This window comes from Otolemur garnettii, unplaced genomic scaffold, assembly GCF_000181295.1.
Source record: "Otolemur garnettii isolate 467f Iridium unplaced genomic scaffold, OtoGar3 scaffold00019, whole genome shotgun sequence".
In the NCBI taxonomy this organism is placed as follows: Eukaryota; Metazoa; Chordata; class Mammalia; order Primates; family Galagidae; genus Otolemur; species Otolemur garnettii.
The window spans coordinates 11,697,800-11,716,546 of record NW_003852414.1 but is presented as its reverse complement, the minus strand read 5'-3'; the positions used below and the strand labels follow the sequence as shown (position 1 = coordinate 11,716,546).

General features: G+C 42.9%; 1 protein-coding gene across 1 annotated transcript in view; it reads right to left on the bottom strand.

The window, feature by feature from the left end:
* Positions 1 to 18,739, bottom strand: part of PIP4K2A (phosphatidylinositol-5-phosphate 4-kinase type 2 alpha) — a 164,527-nt gene extending 145,788 nt beyond the window's left edge. Inside the window, exon 1 of the mRNA XM_003786760.2 lies at positions 18,419 to 18,739. Coding sequence (XP_003786808.1) covers positions 18,419 to 18,562 — 144 coding nt within the window. The 5' untranslated portion in view covers positions 18,563 to 18,739. The remainder of the gene's footprint in view (positions 1 to 18,418) is intronic.
* Between the last annotated feature and the right edge of the window lie 8 nt (positions 18,740 to 18,747).

Sequence of the window (18,747 nt, the reverse complement as noted above, 5' to 3'; positions counted from 1 at the left end):
TGCGTAGTAAAACCGTAGGTAAGCGGTAATCACTCCAGACTATCTTTGTTTCTCTCAAACTCACTAGAAGCGACAATTTTTAGCCCTTATACTCCTTATACTTAGAATCATTTATTACCCAGCTGTTTCTCCCAATACAATCACTGTTTCCCTTTTTTTTTTTTTCCATTTTTTGAGACAGAATCTCAAGCTGTCGCCCCAGGTAGAGTGCTGTGGCATCACAGCTCATAGCAACCTCCAACTCTGACTCAAGCAATCCCCTTGCTTCAGTTTTTCTATTTTTAGACAGGGTCTCGCTTTTTGCTCAGGCTGGTCTCAAACTTACAGCTCAAGCAATCCATCTACCTCGGCCTCCCAGAATGCAAAGATTACAGGCCTGAGCCACCTCACCCAGCCCACTACTTCCTTTAAATCAAAGGATTTTCTGGGATGACTACCCACCTTCTAAAAAATCTCTTCTATCTTGCAGATGTATCTATTTCACAAACCAAAATGTAGGCTCTGCACCTATAGATCAGTGGCTAGGGCGCCAGCCACGTACACCAGAGCTGGTGGGTTCAAATCCAGCCCCAGCCTGCCAAACAACAATGACAGCTACAACAACAAAAAATACCCACTTGAGTGTTGTGGCGGGTGCCTATAGTACCAGTTACTTGGGAGGCTGAGGCAAGAGAATCACTTAAGCCCAGGAGTTTGAGGTTGCTGTGAGCTGTGACACCACAGCACTCTACCAAGGGCAACATAGTGAAGCTCTGTCTCAACAACAACAACAACAAAAATGTATAAGTCAGCTCTGCCTCATCAAATTCAACATAAAATCATCCCTTGGTATCTGCAGACCCTGAAGATATGACCATCCACAGACCCTCAAGTCCCTGATATAAACAGTGGTGTAGTATTTACTTATAACTTAGGCACATCTTCCCATGTACTTCAGATCATCCCCAGACCATTTATAGTACCTAATACAACATAAATGCCATGTAAAGAGTTGTTACAGTGTATTGGTACCTTCACTTGTATTTTTTTTTGTTTTGTTGTTTTTAAGTTTTTTTTCAAGTATTGTTGAACAGTGGTTGATTAAGCCACAGATGCGGAGCCCTTGGATACAGAGGGTATAAATGATTGCACAAAAGAATTCTTCCCACCACTCATCTCACCTTACAATGACTTATGTTTTTCTCTAATTACAAAAACACTGGATGCTCAGTTTTTTTAAAGGAACCTATAAAAATATGTAAGCATAAAGTGAAAAAATCATCTGTAATCCCTCCTCAGAGAGGCGCATCACATTTTAAATATACTGGCCAAGTTCTCACGCAACAGAACAGTCAACATCTCTATAATCACGCCCACCTCCGTCAACATGTGTAAAAACTACAGCGTATTTCAATATACAGAAGCACTGGATTGTATTTAGCCCAAACACTCCCCCCACCCCAAATCAAGCTACTTTTTTCAAAAATAGAAAAGGGCATGCAAAATTTACATCCACAATTTTTAAAGTTCTTATTTTAAAATTAATACAAGATTGCATTTGGCTAATTTATGCCAAAAAGCCTACTTTCCAAAGCCTATTCAGAATGTCAAACATTTAATATTTTAAAATAACAAGTAATAACTCTCTATTAATCCCAGTTAAATACATATTATCATCTTTTATAAAGGACCCTTAATTATCTATTTAATTCAAGCTTTAAAAAATAAGAATCAATTAAGGTTAAGTTTTTTAAAGAAATGTAATGTCCCAGGGCTAATTTTAAAGCCTGCATCCATCTAAAATAGTCAGTAATTTAGACCTCCTGAGACTTGGCAACTGTGGTTACCACTGTCACAATACAACATATCCACATAAAGTGGAAATAACAGTTTATCTGGATGGCTAAGCATGACCTTTTTCTCTAAGGGAGCTCTGCCTTTGTTGCTTCAATTTTCTTCAATGTTCTCAAAAGTTCATTTTCTTCAGAAAAAAAAGCTATATTTTATATTAGAATATTAGAAAGTTAACAATTAAAATGATGTTGCTTTCTCTTTTCTGAAAGTCTATTATTTAAACAAAAAGAAGCTTGGGTCTTCCCAGTTATCTGGCAAAGTTTCAGCCTCCCTGACCTGCCTCACAAGGCCTCAGAATGTGAAGACAGCATAGGTCATCACCAAATTTACATCAAGTAATGCTGGACAGAGAGGTCAGAACTTGGAAATAAGCTCCAGGCCAAACTATGAGACTACCATGGGCTGATAATATTCAGCCTTTAAAAGGCTAACACACAGTGTTCTAACTATGGATTCTGGTGGACGTCTCATTACATCTTCTAAACAGTTGTACTGAAGCGTCCATAGGTCAAGCCTAATGTAAGTAGTCAGACTGGATAACCAACTACAAACTCCTGACTAGCTTACTTGTGTCTAAAGAATTCGGCCTGTCACTGAATGTGACTGGCGGGTAAGTCAGGTGGTGTTTGGCCAGGTCAAGTGAGCCAACCATGACAGTGGACACTGACCTGCTTCTGGAACCCAGAGACTCACTGCCTGGAGCAGAATGAAGAAATATTGTAAGAAGTGGGTCAGCAGAAAGCAGCTGTCCTGGGAGGGCAGACTCCTAGGCCAGACGGCCAATCCTGCTGTCCTCCAACCTCCAGACCTGACATCCCAAATGTGCACCATTTTTGTTGATCAAAAAAAATAAAAATCCCTCTGAACAGAGACTTAAATAGGTGAAAAGCCCAAGTAAACAAGAGGATATCTTTTTATTCCAATCTTTACTATTCAACCTAAAATATACTCAAAGCAGGAGATGTGTTAAAGTAGCTCTCACCCACTCTGCTGGGATTATAAACTTTTTGAAAGCACTTGAAACACATATCAGGACCCTTAAAATATTCAGACCCTTCAACCAAGTAAATTTCCCAAACAGAATCATCTAAAGGAAAAGCTTAATAAAGGGAGATGTTGATAGCAGCAATATTTATGCTAGCTGAAACCAATGCAAATGGACTTTTAAAACATTGTCAGATGAGTCATTAAAAGGTAAAAATTACTGTACATAGTAAAATGATGAAACATATAAATAGTACAATCTCAAGGAGATTTAAAATATGAATAAAATGGAAAGAAACACACCACTACTGGTTGCTTCTCTATACTTATGTAGATTTTTCAATATTAATGCTCCTACTGGTTTTTCTTTTAAAATGTCCCTAAATGTGCTTCCATCCTCTTACACTGGCTCAAGGTGCCAAGAAATAAATAAATGCCTTATGGATATAATTTCAGAAACAATCACTGTTTCTGAACAGTTCTCTCCATGCCAAAGCATCTGAACTTCTCATCTGGGTGCAGGCAGAACCTAATTTGTGAATGGACTGCTTTCCAAATGTTCATTTGTAAGCTGGCAGTTTCTATCTACAGGAAACATGTTCCAAGTCCTAACGTTGTAGTGAGAGCCCGAGGACACGAGTGTTGGAGAGAGAGGCCAGTTGAAAAGAGTTTCTCCTCCTCCTCACGTTCCTGGGTGTAAAAGCGAGGACAGCAAACTGTGGGAAAGGGAGCTGCTGATTAGCACAGAGAGGTCATCTGCAGAGTGGAAACTCGGTCAGGGCTCACCGGTGAAAGGCATCTGACTACACTAGGCACCTGAGATGGAGCGTCAGACACCGGGAGAGAGACCCGGTGAGGCTAGAGGGGTTCACCAAGGAGCTCCACGGGGCCCTTAAAGAAATTTCTGCATGGTGAGAGCAGTGTCTTCAAACTTTTAAGCTACAGGCCACTTAGACAACCAGGCTTCTAGCTTCTGGTTATTGTGGGACCAAAACAGCCAAAAATAACTGTTTCTTTGAGAGTATTCCAGCCTGAGCACACATAGTGGTTCAAAATAAATTGTAAATACAAACGTTCCTGTACTTCTGAAAAATGTTAAGTTCTATGCACACTCTTAAAACCAGATATTTGGCAGGCCACTCAAAACCTATGAAACTCTATCCCCAGTCTGCTTAAAAATAAAAATCCTAAAAAATGTATGTATCAGTTTTGGCAATGCCTGTGGCTCAAAGGAGTAAGGCAATGGCCCCATATACCAGAGGTGGTGGGTTCAAACCCAGCCTCAGCCAAAAACTGCAAAAAAATAAATAAATAACTACATACATATATATATATATATGTATCAGTTTTCCAAAATGTTTAATTTTTAATAAATATGAATAGATGTCAAAAACACAAAGCTGGAGATCACTGGAAAGGAATATGAGGAGTAATGGAGTTCCTAAGTTATAAAGACTAGGGGCAAAAAGCGCAAAGACTGGAGAGAACTGTGATGTAAAAACACCTGTCCACCTGAGCTAACCCAGAAGAAAGAGCAAGGTGTGTGTGTGGTCCTGGTGTCCGACCTAGGTTCCTGCTCTCCGCTGGGCTAGCACAGTCCACATCCAGCTGCTGCTACCTGGGGGCACTAAGAAAACTGTATCTGGACAAATTCCTACATGGATGCCACATCCATTTACCAGGCTTATCCAAACTCGTCGGCATTATAACAGCACAGAGGACTGCACATTTGTGCTTTTTCTAAAGCAGATTTGAATCTGGAAGGGAGCTTTATAAATCCTACTTTCTTTTCTTGGGTCCAGCCTAACCACCACCTGAAAGCTTCCTCAAAGACACCAACGCTTGGGAATTTGACAAGAGAAATTTTCGATGCCTGACCCAAGAAAAGCAGGGCAAAGTGTGGCAGCTGCAAGCACACAGGGCACTTCTGTACACTTCAGAAAATGGGCCTCCTCTGTGTGGGAAGATCACAAAGAGGGCGCCTGTCTCTGCCTGATGCAGCCCTTCGCATGGTGTGCAGGTGGCGATACTGATGTCAGCCCTCAGTGCTCTCCACGACCGGGAACTTTTATACAGTTTATGTGGAAAGAGACAAGAGGTCATTCTTGGGTTGACTAATACCTGACACCTTCCTCAAAGTCCAGGTTGGGGGGTGGAACACAACCAAAGCCTATTCACTGCAACTACAAATAACACTAAGTTCTGAATGTAAAGAGTGTCCAGCAACTTGCATATAGGATTCTAAGTCTGCAGAATTTAATGCAAAGAGAAATAATTTAAATACAAATATGTCCACTAGGCTCCGTGATGGCGGCTTAGCAGGTAGGGTGCAGGTCACATAAACTGAGGCCGGTGGGTTAGAATCCAGCCCAGGCCTGCTAAACAATTGACAACTGCAACAAAAAAAAAAAAGGCCAGGCATTGTGGCAGACACTTGTAGTCCCAGCTACTTGGGGGGCTGAGGCAAGAGAATTGCTTAAGCCTAAGAGTTTGAGGTTGCTGTGAGCTGTGACGCAACAGCACTCTACTGAGGGCAACATAATGAAACTGTCTCCAAAATAAAAAAAATTCTTTGGAGAGGTAATAAAAATTCTTCACTTGACATAAGTCAATATAAAGCTTCAAATCAGTTTTTGAGAACAGGTGTGTTAAGCTGTTTGCCTAATATTGGTGATGTATTTAACCAATCACACTCTCACGTCAGCCCCTTTAAAAAACAAGCCACCATACGATAGCTAATGGGTTGAAAACGAGAACTCTTAAAATGGAATGGAACATACACTAAAGGAAACTAAAATATATGTACTGAGAGACCTTACACTTCAGACCTTACGCCATCAGTTTCAAATAATTTCAACCTTTTCAATACAGATTTTTAGTTAAAAATAATTGTGACTTAATTTTTAGTCCCTTGCTTGGACAGAAACACACACATGCACACACAGAACACGCACATAAAATGTGACAAAAAATTGTTTAAATGATTGAACTATAGCACAGACAAACCAAAAGTTAATTTTTCATAAAATACTATGCATAATTTTTGATGTTGTCATTTAAAAGGCATGTAGAGAGCAAGTCATAAAGTATTGTGAAACGGAAAGCATGATACCTAAAGAAACCAAGATTAATTTTACCCACTAAAAATAGTCCTTTAGCCAAAGGACTATTTTTGGCAAACGGCCCCAAAGATAGCAACAATGTAAGGGAGAGTGTGCTAAGGAAACAACCCTGGTGAGTCCTTCCTATCTGTTCCCCCACCAAATAAATGAGCCACCAAATCAGCTGCTTCTCTCTGAAATGTCTACCTGTTTCCCTTCTCTCTCACCACTGCCCAAGTTCAGGTTCCATCACCTCTCGCCCAGATGACCTTCCTTATTATCCCCGTCCTGTCTTACCACTTCCTCTCACTGTTCCACCCCCAGGGAGGCCACAGAATCCCACAGTGCTCTGACTTGCCACTCTCCCCCTTACTATCATTCTCTTTTCACACTTTGATGCTGATTTCCATTTCTACTGATAGGGTAATTGAGGTCCACTCTGCCCCTGAAAACAAGTAAACATCCTGAATAAAATATTTTTGAAGCATCTGCTTAAAGGTTTCTAGGAGCTGAAGAGGCAGGAGAGTATTACCTTGCCAACCTCTAAGTGAAAGCTGGACACAAGAGCAGTAAGTTAGTCCTGGAAACAACTTTGTCTCAGAGGGCCCACCAAGGACTAGAGTTAAAGCCACAGTTGGTTAACCAAAAATAAACCTGTTCCACCTCCAGGAGACTGTAGCCCAAATTTATATCCCCATGAGGTCCAAAATTCCCCAAGCCATGAATTGAGTTTCAAATAGTCTTAGTCTGTACTGCTCCTTGATGTTGGGCAAAAACCAACCATTCTCTCTGGAGGGACGCAGGCATATCTTTATCTTGAGACTCCAAGAATCGTTCCCAAAGACCCCCACAAGGGAAATGGGCAGCTCATGGCCAGAAACGAACCAAACACACATGGCAACAGGGCACCATGAGGAAACACCGACAGAAACAAGACCCAGTAGAAAAAGACCCATAAAGCCTTGAAATATTGAAAATTACCACTATTGTCAAAATGTTTATGGAATCTTAAATTTAACTTACAGCTCGCTTTCTGAGTTGCTAGAATTTTTAGAGACCTATCTGATGCCACTAAAAGAACAAATCATCCATGTAATACTGCAGGTCACTCTTCTATCATAATGCCACAGATTGTTTAGAAATACATTTGTAGTCTTCACACAATTCATTTGGCGGCCTTTCAACATTCTGGCATTGTTTGAGAGAAGCTGTTTACTCTCTGCGCCCCCTCTGTCATTCCCAAGGCACAGGGCTTCTGTGCTGCTGTAAATGTAGCTCTAGCTCACAGTTACCCCACAGCTCTTATCACCAACTTGCAGCAAGTTTTTCCCCACTCTCTCATGCATTGCACAACCTGCTCAGCAAAACGCTCTAAGTACTGTGCTCAATCACAACAAAAACAAGCTTGGAGAGGCTGGAGAAAATGTGACCACTCATGGCACCCGTCATGAGCACTAATAGCCCCACAGTTCAGAATCCCTGCTTCTCTCCTTCATGCAACATGTATTGAGCGCCTACTGTAAAAAATAATAATAATAATACTGTTCCAGGTGCCAAAGACCTAGTTCCTGTTCTAGTCTGCTAGCAGATAAGCTAAAGTCTCATAATAGTGGAACTTAGCATTCTTAGGGCAGATAAACAATAAACGACTCAGTTTCTGACAGTGTTAAGTGTCACCGTGGGAATAAAAGAGTGACATATTAGTGAAGGAGCTGAGTTTAGGAGGTTGGACACCATCTGAGAAGGCAACCCTTTAGCTGAGAGAGGAAAATGACAACTATTCAGAGATCTGAGGGAAGAACATTCCAGAAAAAGAGGAAAGAAAATGCAGAGACTCTGTGGCTGTCTGAGCTTGTCTTGTTTTAGGAATAGAAAAAGCCCAGTGTGGCTGGAACGTAGGAGTAATGAGGAGGGTGTTAGGGCTTGAGGGCAAAGAGGGAAGCGGTGACCAGGCCAGGGAGACCTCCTGAGAATTAGAAGAGGATATGCATTTTATTCAAAATAAAAGATTTAACTGAGAAAGTGGCATGGTATCACCCGCAGTTCAGAAAGATCATTCTGCCACTCCTGGACAGAATCTGGACTGAAGCAGGGCAAGGGTGAATCACTGGGCTACCACCCTGTTGTACACAAAAAGGATTTCCATGGTAAGGGAGAAGCTGCAGGCACAGGACTCAAAAATGGGATGTGAGGAAGGAGTGGAATCAAGGAGAGGAATCAAGGTTAGTCGCGGAGTTTTTGGTCTATTCCCTGAGATGAGATGAGGATGGCTTAGGACATTGGGGGAGGAGGGGCAGACTGGGCAAAGAAAGCAAGGGCCCTACCTGAGACTTTGTCAGAGATCCCAGCAGGTAGGCACACAGAGACATTTGCTAAGACACTGAACATAGAACCCAAGAGGGACGTTAAAGAGCTGAAGATAGAAATTCCTCACCCATCGCGGTAAAATGGTATCAACAGCCATGAGACTAAATAAGGCTATGCACAGAAAGTAGATGTCACTATACAAGATGACCCTGGGCAGAGGCCTGACACATTCCCACAGTCTGAGACTGAACAGAGGACGAGAAGCCTGACATAAAGGAGTGACCATGAGGCAGAGGAAAATAAAATGGAGAAGGGCCGGGGTGGGGTGGCTCAAGCGGGTGGATCACCTGAGCTCCAGAGACCAACCTGAGCAAGAGCAAGACTAGGTCTCTACTAAAATAGAAAAACTAGCCCGGCGTTGTTGGGATTGTTGGGAGCACCTGTAGTCCCCGCTACTTGTGGAAAAGTCAGACTCTGTCTCTGAAAGAAAAAAAAAATGAGGAGGGGGAGGAGAAGAAACCCCTGGGTTGAGTCTGGTGGAAGGTAAACAGGTGGCAGTAAATTGCTAAGGGTGAGAGCTGGAACCGAATAGGGACTGATCCCGGTTGGAACACACAGTGAGACACCCTCGTGATCTTAAGCTAGCCAGAAGCGCATTACTACACAATTAACACTGCAAATTTCCACTCCCTCCCAGTTCTTCTGGGAAGGCTCATCCTGTCAATCACCCCCAGGGTGGGAAACAACAGCCAACCTGGCCAGGGGAAAGGTGGGACAAACTAGTGAACAAATAACACAGAATGTCTGCTCAGACTTCGGGGTCTCCTCTCCACGCCTGGAGGGGCGCTCGCCCTTCATTCTGCCACACGTGTCTCTTTTGTTATTGCTTTGCAGTGGCCGGTCCATCACCAACCAGGCACCAGGGCTCATTCTCTGGTACTGGGAGGCAAGAACCTGAGAACGTCTGCATTCCAGCGGGACCCAACACTCAGATTTGAAAACCTGAGCTTTGCTGGTGATGCTGAACAAGGGCAGTTTCCTCTGAGTGGCAGGGATAAAAGCGGGATTGGAACATGTTAAGGAGAATGTGGCAGGTGGGGATCCCCAAAGGCACAGACAAGCCCAGAGCTTTGGACAAGGCTTTCCAACTCCTGCTATGAAATGGAACAGGGAGTGAGGTGTTGCTACAGGGAGAGCTTGTGGACCCAGGACAGCTAGCTTCTCTGTCCCAGGGCAGCGGTCACTAAGGTGGAGACTGTTTAATAATCACACTATCTGATTCAACAGCCACAGGTGGCTACTGAGCACTCAGCATGAAAAAGTTAACTTTAAGTTTTATTAATTGAAATTGAAAAAGCCAAGCTAAACAGGGCAGCTCTCCAGTAGGTCTGCAGACCAATGGACCTCGCTGTCTAAAAGTTAAGAGCAGAGGCTGGTGGCTTCTACTTACTCGATGCTTTCCACATGAGGCTCTCAGCCTAGGGAGGGAAGAGGGACACCCGGGGTAAGTTGGAGAAAAGGAAATGATCTGAGAGAACACAGTAAAAGGGACAGGAAGGTCTCAGGGGTGAGTGCCATTTCAGATTTTAAAGTGACCCTGGTCAGAATTGTTGTTGGTTTTTCTTTGGCAAACATCAACTGCTTGGCTCTTCAAGGTGGCCTCAAACTACCTTTTCAACCATCTCTTGACATCCCCATCGTTTACTTCTGTAGTTCCCAATCTTTTGCAGAAACTTTTTTGCCTTGTACATATTATATTTAATGCCCCCTGCCCTTTTTTAAGATAACAATAAGGACAAAAACAAGGGTGTCCTGGAGGAAGCTGAAATAAGGGCTAAATCCCCCCACCAGCTCTGAGTCCACACATCCAAGAAACCCCAAGACTTGAAATCAAACATCTACCCTGGCTGGTGCTTTTCAAACTCAAATGTGCTGACAATCTCCTGTCCTGTTGAAATGCAGATTCTGTGCTGCTCCTGTGGCTCAAGAAGTAGGGTGCCAGCCCCATATACAAGAGGAGGCAGCCAAAAACTGCAAAAATTAAAAAAAAAAAAAAAATGCAGATTCTGCTCCAGCAGGTCTGCAGAGGCCCCAGGCTCCGCACTTCTTACAGGGTGCTGGGTGCTGCCTGAGGCACGCACTGGTCTGTGAACTACAGATTCTGAGTGGCAAGGGTCTAGGCCACAACTATAGCAGGCTACTCATGGTCACCAACCTGCTTGTTTTCCCCACTTGTTGGTCTCCTGGCCACATCAGCCTTTCCTCATCTTCTGCAGCTGGGAGATGCTACTTAATCTTCAAGGTCCTACACAATGTCACCTCCTCCCAAGGCTACTCCAAGGAGCCCAGGCAGAAGTAATCATGCTCCAGCCCCTGTTATCACCTGGCCCCATCTGCTGACACTTCACCCCTCTCTTACTCTCCTCAAGCCACATAGCTGCCCCTGCAGGTCCTGGAACATACTAGGCCAGCAGGAGCCTCAGGGGTTTTGAAGACCAATTTCTTTTCCTGAGATGCTCAACCCTGATGTTCTCATCTCTAAGCCTTTTACCTACTTATGCCTTTGCTCAAAGTCATCTTTTTTTCTGAGATAGAGTCTTGTTTTGTTGCCCTGAATACAGTGTTGTCATCGTAACTCACTGCATCCTTCTGCCTCAACCTGAGTAGACTACCGGCACCTGGCACCACACCAGCTAATTTTTCTATCTTTAGTAGTGACAGGGTCTCACTCTTGTGCAAACTCAGTCTTCTCCCGAGATGAGGCCTATACTTTGCCTACCCTATTTAATACCCTCCACTCCCAGCATTCCTGACATTCTAGTTGTGTTTGTGTATTTGTGTGTGTATATATATATATATGTTTCGTGTCTATATCCCCCGCAATGATGACTGATTTTTAGCCAGCATCCACAATATATTCATTCATTTTGCATCATAACATCTTGTGATATCTATTTTTTTTCAAAAGGTGAACTATCAAGTCAATAGCTGACAACTTGCAACTAATGAATGTGAATTAGATTTTTGACACCTCGAACAACCTAATCTCTAGTCAAGGTGTTAAAGATGCAAGAAAGAATAAGATAGCAAAATAGATACAGAAACTCAAGGGCATATGGATAATTCCAAAGTGACAATTCACAACGCAAAAATATATGAAGTGTGCCGGATAAAATGGTGACAATATACTATGAATCGGGATAAAGTAACCACTAATTTAACATACAATCTAATAATTTGCTATGTTTTATCATTTAAAATATATTCTAAAAAGTCACAGCTAACTTTAGTCAGAACTTACACATACTGTAACTTCTCAAAGCACATAACAAACTTCCAAACTAGGTATTATTATTATCTCCTTTTCTAAACAACAAACTGAGAGGGGAAATAACTTGCTCAATGTCACACAACCAAACTCTGCGGCTCCAAAGCCCTGGCTCTTAAGCCCTGTCTCCAGGTAGATGAAGAACTATAGACAGACTTAAAACGGAAAGGTTTATCTTTAGGTTTAGCTACCGTTTTAAAACTTTCTACACGTTTCATAAATAACTCACATATGTATTTCTTCTCTCCCTGCATGCCTGGGCCATAAACAATGATTTTCCTTTCTAAAAAGAAGAAAATAGTGTTTTCAAACAGTTTCTTTCCGTGGTAATAGTTAATGTTCTGTCCATCCAAAAATTTAAGACTAAGAAAAGGAAAGAAAAGATCAGACAGAAATGAGGCAGCACGGCTCAGTGCTCAAGGTACAGGTTCGAATCCTACCAAGTTCTGGATGTTGTGACCTCAGAAGTAATGATTCAACCCACGCACATCCCTCCCATGTAGTTTTCTTCCTGGATGCTGTGTGCTCCCCCTTATTTCCCACCACTCTTATCCTTGGGAGGATTCTTAACTGGGCTCCACAAATCTCCAAATGGTCCATGGACAGAATTCAAGGGATGCATGACCTTGGTAGGATAATCCTGAATTCTGTAAATTCACTTATTCATTAAAAGGCATTATCCTAAGAAGGGGTCCACAGCCTTCACCAGACTGCCACAAGAGGTCCAAAGTACAAAAAAACAAAGTAAATGTAGATAAAAGCAGATCCAGGGCAACAAGTCAAAAGTTTTATTAACAGCCTAGGAAACAGGGAAACAAATCTGAGTAGGTACAATAAGGGTGAGAATGGAAAGGAAAAAATGCAGTCAAGGAAAAACCCTAGGTATTCATAAACAAAGTAGCATCTTTCACCTTCCTTCTTAACTTTCTAAAAAGCAAAGCTGTCTCTAATTCCACTCACTCCTTAAATCCTTTGAGCTTTCACACGCGCACACACATGCACACTTTCACGTTAACTACTCTTGCAAACTCTTGCAAAAAGTACAGCCACAAACCTCAAACCCTTTGGAGCATCTAATTCCACTGGCCTCCTTGTGAGTTTTCTCCTGCTTTCTTCTTCCTTCATCTTTCCCGCAAAGCCAAGCTTCTCAAGCATCCCAGGGTCTCTGTCAGAGATCTAATTCACCCACGTGGCTTCAACCACCAATTCTGTATGGGAAAGTCTCAGTTCCCTACTGCAACCCCAACCTGGCTCATCCCACCTTCCCAGCGTCCGTCCTGTGTGGTACTGTAACAGGAAGATCCACCTGCCATCTGCTGCCAATTCAACATTTCTTATACCAAAATAGCTTGCGTCCCTTTCCAACAACACATAATTCCTTCTCCTAACTTTTCTGGTCCATCCTTAGGCCACCATTCTTCCAAGGACTCATCACATACAGTCACGGGAAACCCTGCACATTTCTCCTTCCTTGTAAAGTTATTTCTTCCCCCAGCCTTGTGCAGCTACAGACCAGCAGCATCACCTGGAAAGTGTGATAAAATGCAGAGAATCAGTCTCTGCCCCTCCACACCTGCTGAATCTACATTTTTACAGTGTTCCCTTGGGAAATTCATATGCACAATAATTTTGAGAAGCACTGGTCTGGTGCTTTTAATATGTTACCAAACTAGCTGCAACTGAATTTTATTGTATTTTGGCATCATATAAGTGAATTCCTATGGTGTGATAATTACAGGCCTCAACTATATCATCTCATTTAGATGACCCAGTGAGGAAATCCTTATCTCCATTTCAGGAATGCATACATTCAGATTGAAGACACTTACTGGTTTGGCTGTTCAAAGAGCCTATAATTGCTGAAGCCAGGATTTGAACCTCATCTATCTGACCACAAATCATTTTGCCAAATTCCATTCAAGTCCAAAATTTGTATTTCAAAAAGTATATGGGAAAAATTAATTACTCTAGTTGACTGTATTTTTTAATCAACTTAAAGTAGATTTGGTTCGTTTATTGCAATTCTTACTGGCCATCTTTCTAAAGACACAGTAGATAATCCTGCCTAGAGAAGAGAGACTGTCGACCTACCATGAGGCATCACTTGATACTAACATTTAATGACACATTTAGTACTCAGATTAACCATAGTTCACACAAAGGAAGAAGAAAATCTGTTTTCCAGACACACCCCCAAGTTTTAGGGAGTATGAACTACTACCCAAATAATATGTTTTGTGTGTATCTGCTTGGCATGCTTCTTTCCTCTGAAAAGAAAAAGAAAAAAGTACCATGTTTCCCCCAAAATAAGACCTACCCAAAAAAATAAGCCCTAGCAGGATTTCTATGCATTTGTTAAATATAAGCCCTACCCCGATAATAAGACCTAGTGATGGGCACTAAGACATCCCCTGAAAATAAGCCCTAGTGTGTCTTCTTGAGAAAAAATAAATATAAGACAATGTCTTATTTTCAGGGAAACAGTAGTTTGAGACTAGTTCTTGATTAAAAGATTAGTTGGGTTCCATTCAGTGAATTTCACCTAATGTTTATATTAATGCAATTAGCTTACTACTGTCTATTCAGTTAATTTCACTGCATAATCATTCATATCATTTTGAACCAAACTTCCTTTTTTTTTTTTTTGAGACAGAGTCTCACTATGTCACTCTTAGTAAAGAGTTGTGGCGTAACAGCTCACAGCAACCTCAAACTCTTGGCCTCAAGCAATTGTCTTGCCTCAGACTTCCCAGTAGCTGGGACTACAGACGCCCAGCTATTTTTTTGTTGTTGTTATTGTTGTTTAGCAGGCCTGGGTAGTATTGGAACCCACCAGCCCCAGTGCATATGGCTGGTGCCCTAACCACTTAGCCACAGGCACCCACCCATAAATAGCTTTCTAAATACTAATTTCTAAAAGACCCACATCTCATTGGGCATAAAAACCTTTTAGAAATCTATTTAAAACAAGTCTCAGCTTATAACATTCAACATGCTCCATACACTATTAAAATACCATTTTAAGACGCTTACTACTAATCATTTTTAGTGTAATTCCAAATGTAACAAGACAAAACTGCCTTCTTAAGTCATCTTTTCCTTTACATATTCAATTATATTCACTGCTTAAAATACTTAAAATAAAAATTGGCACTGATCCATTCACTGATGGGTATTTTAAGTTAGAAAGCAGTAACATATCAAATTAACCACACAATAACAGGCTTATTCCCGATATTGAGCATTGTCCAAATCAAGATTTTCATAACCACTATAATGGACTTAAAAATTTGCACCTTAATTGCAAGTTGTTACATTTCAATCAAATAGACTTTGACTTAATAGACTGCAATGCAGTTCAACTACAATCAATATAACAAACTCTAGTTCAGTTTCTTAAAAATCACCATAGATTTCCTTTCCCTCAAGCCAAGGCCTTGAAAATTCCCCTGAATGCTGCCATAATTGCAAGGATATAAGGTTATAATGCCACTTTTATTATATACTATTAGTATTCTATAAATCCTAGTATAATGTTATGCACCTAATTAGACTATAAAAACAGCTGAATCTTGAGTTAGGAAAAAAACTTGGAAATCATCCAGTCCAACAACCTTACTTTACAGATGCGAACAAAAGCTGGTTAGCATGCCCAAGGTCAACAGAGAAAGAACCAGAACACAGATCCAATGAGCAGTTGGATAGTATATGGAAGATGCCCAATCCCCTTATAAGATGCTTCCAAGACAAAATAAATATGCAGTTTCCCTTTAGTGCTCCAAATTTGTGGTTATTTCTTAATATCCTTATGATGAGTCCATATAAATTTTGAAAGCACAGAATTGCTATATTCATGACAGATCTTTTTCCGTTAATTCTGATCACTTTAGAAATGTAGGGAAAGACTGATGTGAAGTATCAGTTCCTTCTCTGTCGGGCTTTTTCAAATGTTCCCATTCACATGCAACGCTATGCTTGCTTGTTAATAGTGCTGACATATTTATTCTCACACTGTACGATAAACTTTGGCACACAGAAGTTCACATAAAATCAACCAGAAAATACTCGGCATCAGTGTTCAGATTTCATCTTTTTATATTCCTCCATTCTTTTTTCAAAAATACTAAAGAAAATAAACATTTTGAAAAAGAAGGCTGTATGTAAATGAACCTTTCTTACATCAACTCAGAGCCTTCAAAATAAAGATACTTGGACAAAAAATATGAGCCAATTTAGCAATCTTTCCTACAGTAGCTGACACTGTATGTGTACAAAGTATATCTGTTGAATGAATTAACATGCTTACATCGTATACTATGCAAACTTCACTCTGGCTGTGTACACTTAGAATTGTTAAAATGTTCTTTTTTTTTTTTTTGAGACAGAGTCTCAAGCTGTCTCCCTGGGTAGAATGCCTTGGCATCACAGCTCACAGCAACTTGAAATTCCTGGGCTTAAGTAATTCTCTTGCCTCAGCCTCCAGAGTACCTGGGACTACAGGCACCCACTACAATCCCGGGCTATTTTTTGGTTGTAGTTGTCATTGTTTGGCAGGCTGGGACTGGATTCGAACCCGCCAGCTCTGATGTATGTGACTGGCACACCTTAGCCACTTGAGCTATAGGTGCCACCCTTAAGCAATTCTCTTGCCTCAGCCTCCCAAGTAGCCGGGATTACAGGCGCCCACCACAGTGCCCGGTGAAGCTAAAATGTTCTTGAGAGCAAAAGAAAATAACACTAAGGGTGGTGCCTGTGACTCAAAGGAGTAGGGCACTGGCCCATATGCTGGAGGTGGTGGGTTCAAACCCAGCCCTGGCCAAAAACCACAAAAAATAAATAAATTAAAAAAAAAAAACACTAAATGTACTATCTAAAAATCCTGTATTATTTTTATAAGCCCCATGTACTTATTTTTATTAGTTTCAAGATATTTCTATTTAGCAAGAACCTCTAAAACAAATGTAGCAATTAATAAAATATAAGGTAGCAACCGAAGTGATTACTGCAAAGCATGCACAACTACAAGACTTTCTAAAGTAAACAGGAATTCAGACTAATTCCCAGACAGCACCCTTTTTTGTTGTTGTTAACACTACTTTACTGGACAAACTGCCCTGACTAAAACAACAGAACTCCAAAGGAGATAAAACCACCCATGAATAAGAGTAAGCACTACAGTACACACATCCTACTTTTAAAATATAAGATCCTATTGTATTAATAAGGGACACACAGCTAATAACATAAATTACAAAACAGCGTAAAAGTAGTATACATAACTCTAGATTGCAGACTTACTAACTTAGGAAAAAATACATTGCATTTTCTGTAGTAATACATGGCAGAGGAATTTTTGATGCAATAATGTAACATATGCTGTTGTAACAATTTATAGTCCTAATAAAGAAGTTGTAGGAAGTTAAAATGAACTTCAGTGGGTGAGGCATTAAACTGCATTAAAATAATCACTTTTCAAATTTGTCAAAGGCAGTCACAACTCCAAGCAAACGCAAAGCAATCCTGATACCGTTCCACCTTTTCCCCAGCTAAGCTTGGGGAAGAAAAATAGAAAAGTGATGCCTTTTCAACAACTTTATTAAATTGAGAGTGTTCTTTTTTTTAAGAAAAAAACCAACATGGTTTTCTGTCACTTCCATGATGCTGAAAAGGACACAGGCACCCATAGAAATCAAAAGCAGACTTAACACTTTTGCTCAGATGCTGACTGCAGTGGGTAAGGTCATGGTCAAAATTCACAGGCTCATTTAAACTTTCATGGCTGAGCCAACAGCTCCTATCACGTTTCCTGATCCTATCCAAGTAGATTAAAACTGCAAGAGTTTCTCGCTGTAAGATCAGCGAGAGGCTATTTCAGACACTCAAACCGCAGTCCGCATAGCCCGCAGCGGCGCATCTTACACCAGCCCTGGCTGGGCGTAAAGCTAACCTTTCTTCCAAGCGCTCTCTTCCAGGCTTTTAAACCCCCAAGGCGGCTGCAATAACCTCAAGACCACCTCCTATCCTCGCCTGCCGGGACCCCCTCCAACTGTCACCGTCCCGGCCGCCCTTCCGCAGTCGGTGACTTCTGCCCAGCTCCCCAAAGTGGGGGGAGGAGGCGTGGGGAGGAAGACTCCCCGCCAAGGGCTCCTCAGTCGGCACAGCGGCAGTGCGATGCGGGAGACGAGCAGAGAAGATGCTCAGCACCAGAGCCATATTTACATTAGCTTTTTCTTTGCCAAAAGCTTCCCTTCTATCCAATAATATTGCCTTTAAAGGAAATAAAAGAACCTAAGCACTAAAGCTGCTGCCCCCAAATCTTCTCGCTCTCCAGTCTCTCCAGTACTCTCACCTCTGTCCTCCTGAGGGAGGCTCCTGCCACGGACAGGTACACCTGCCCGCCGCCTGACGACACCGGCGCCCCCGCCACCCCCCACAGAAGGGGAGCGATCGGCGGGACCTGGTCCCCAGCAGCCCCCGCTGGGGCTGACAGCGAGGCTGAGCCGTGCTCCGCACAAACTTCCCACTTCCCGTGTGCGAGGACCGACCCACGGACCGACGGACGAGGCGGCACGGGCACCGGCCGTGGGGCTCAGATGCAGACGGGACCCCTCATCCTGCGTCCGGCCCTAGATCCAAAGGAGGCGCGAGTGGCGTCCTGGCGGCCCAGAGGGGCGGGCGCACTCTGCGGAGCTGGGAACACCGAGGCAGGCAAGCAGCCCCAGAGGGTGAAGTGCTGGAGGGCCGGGGCCGGCTCGGGCTCCCCGCCCCGCAGCAGAAGCAGTAGCAGCAGCCGGAGGAGGAAGGGAGCGAGGAGGAAGAGGAGGAGGAGGAGGAAGGGGACTGCGCGCCGCAGCCGAGCCCTTACCGAGTGGTTTACCCCCCACATCAGGACGCTGAGCAGCGGGTCGCTGGCCCGAAACAGCTTCACTTTCTGCGCTACGAAGTGCTTCTTCTTGGTCTTGGTCTTGCTCGCCAGGACAGAGGACCCCAGGTTGCTGGGGGTCGCCATGGCCGCCGCCGCCTCCGTCCCCTCCACCGCCGCGCTCCCGAGGCCGGGGACCCGCCCTCTCTACACACCGGCCCGGGGAGGCAGGCGCATCCCCCCGGCGGCGGCCCCGGCGCGCCGTGCTCCGCTCCACCCGCCGCCGCCTCCTGCGCTCTCGGCTCGCTCCGCCCGCTCGGCCCGCTCGGCCC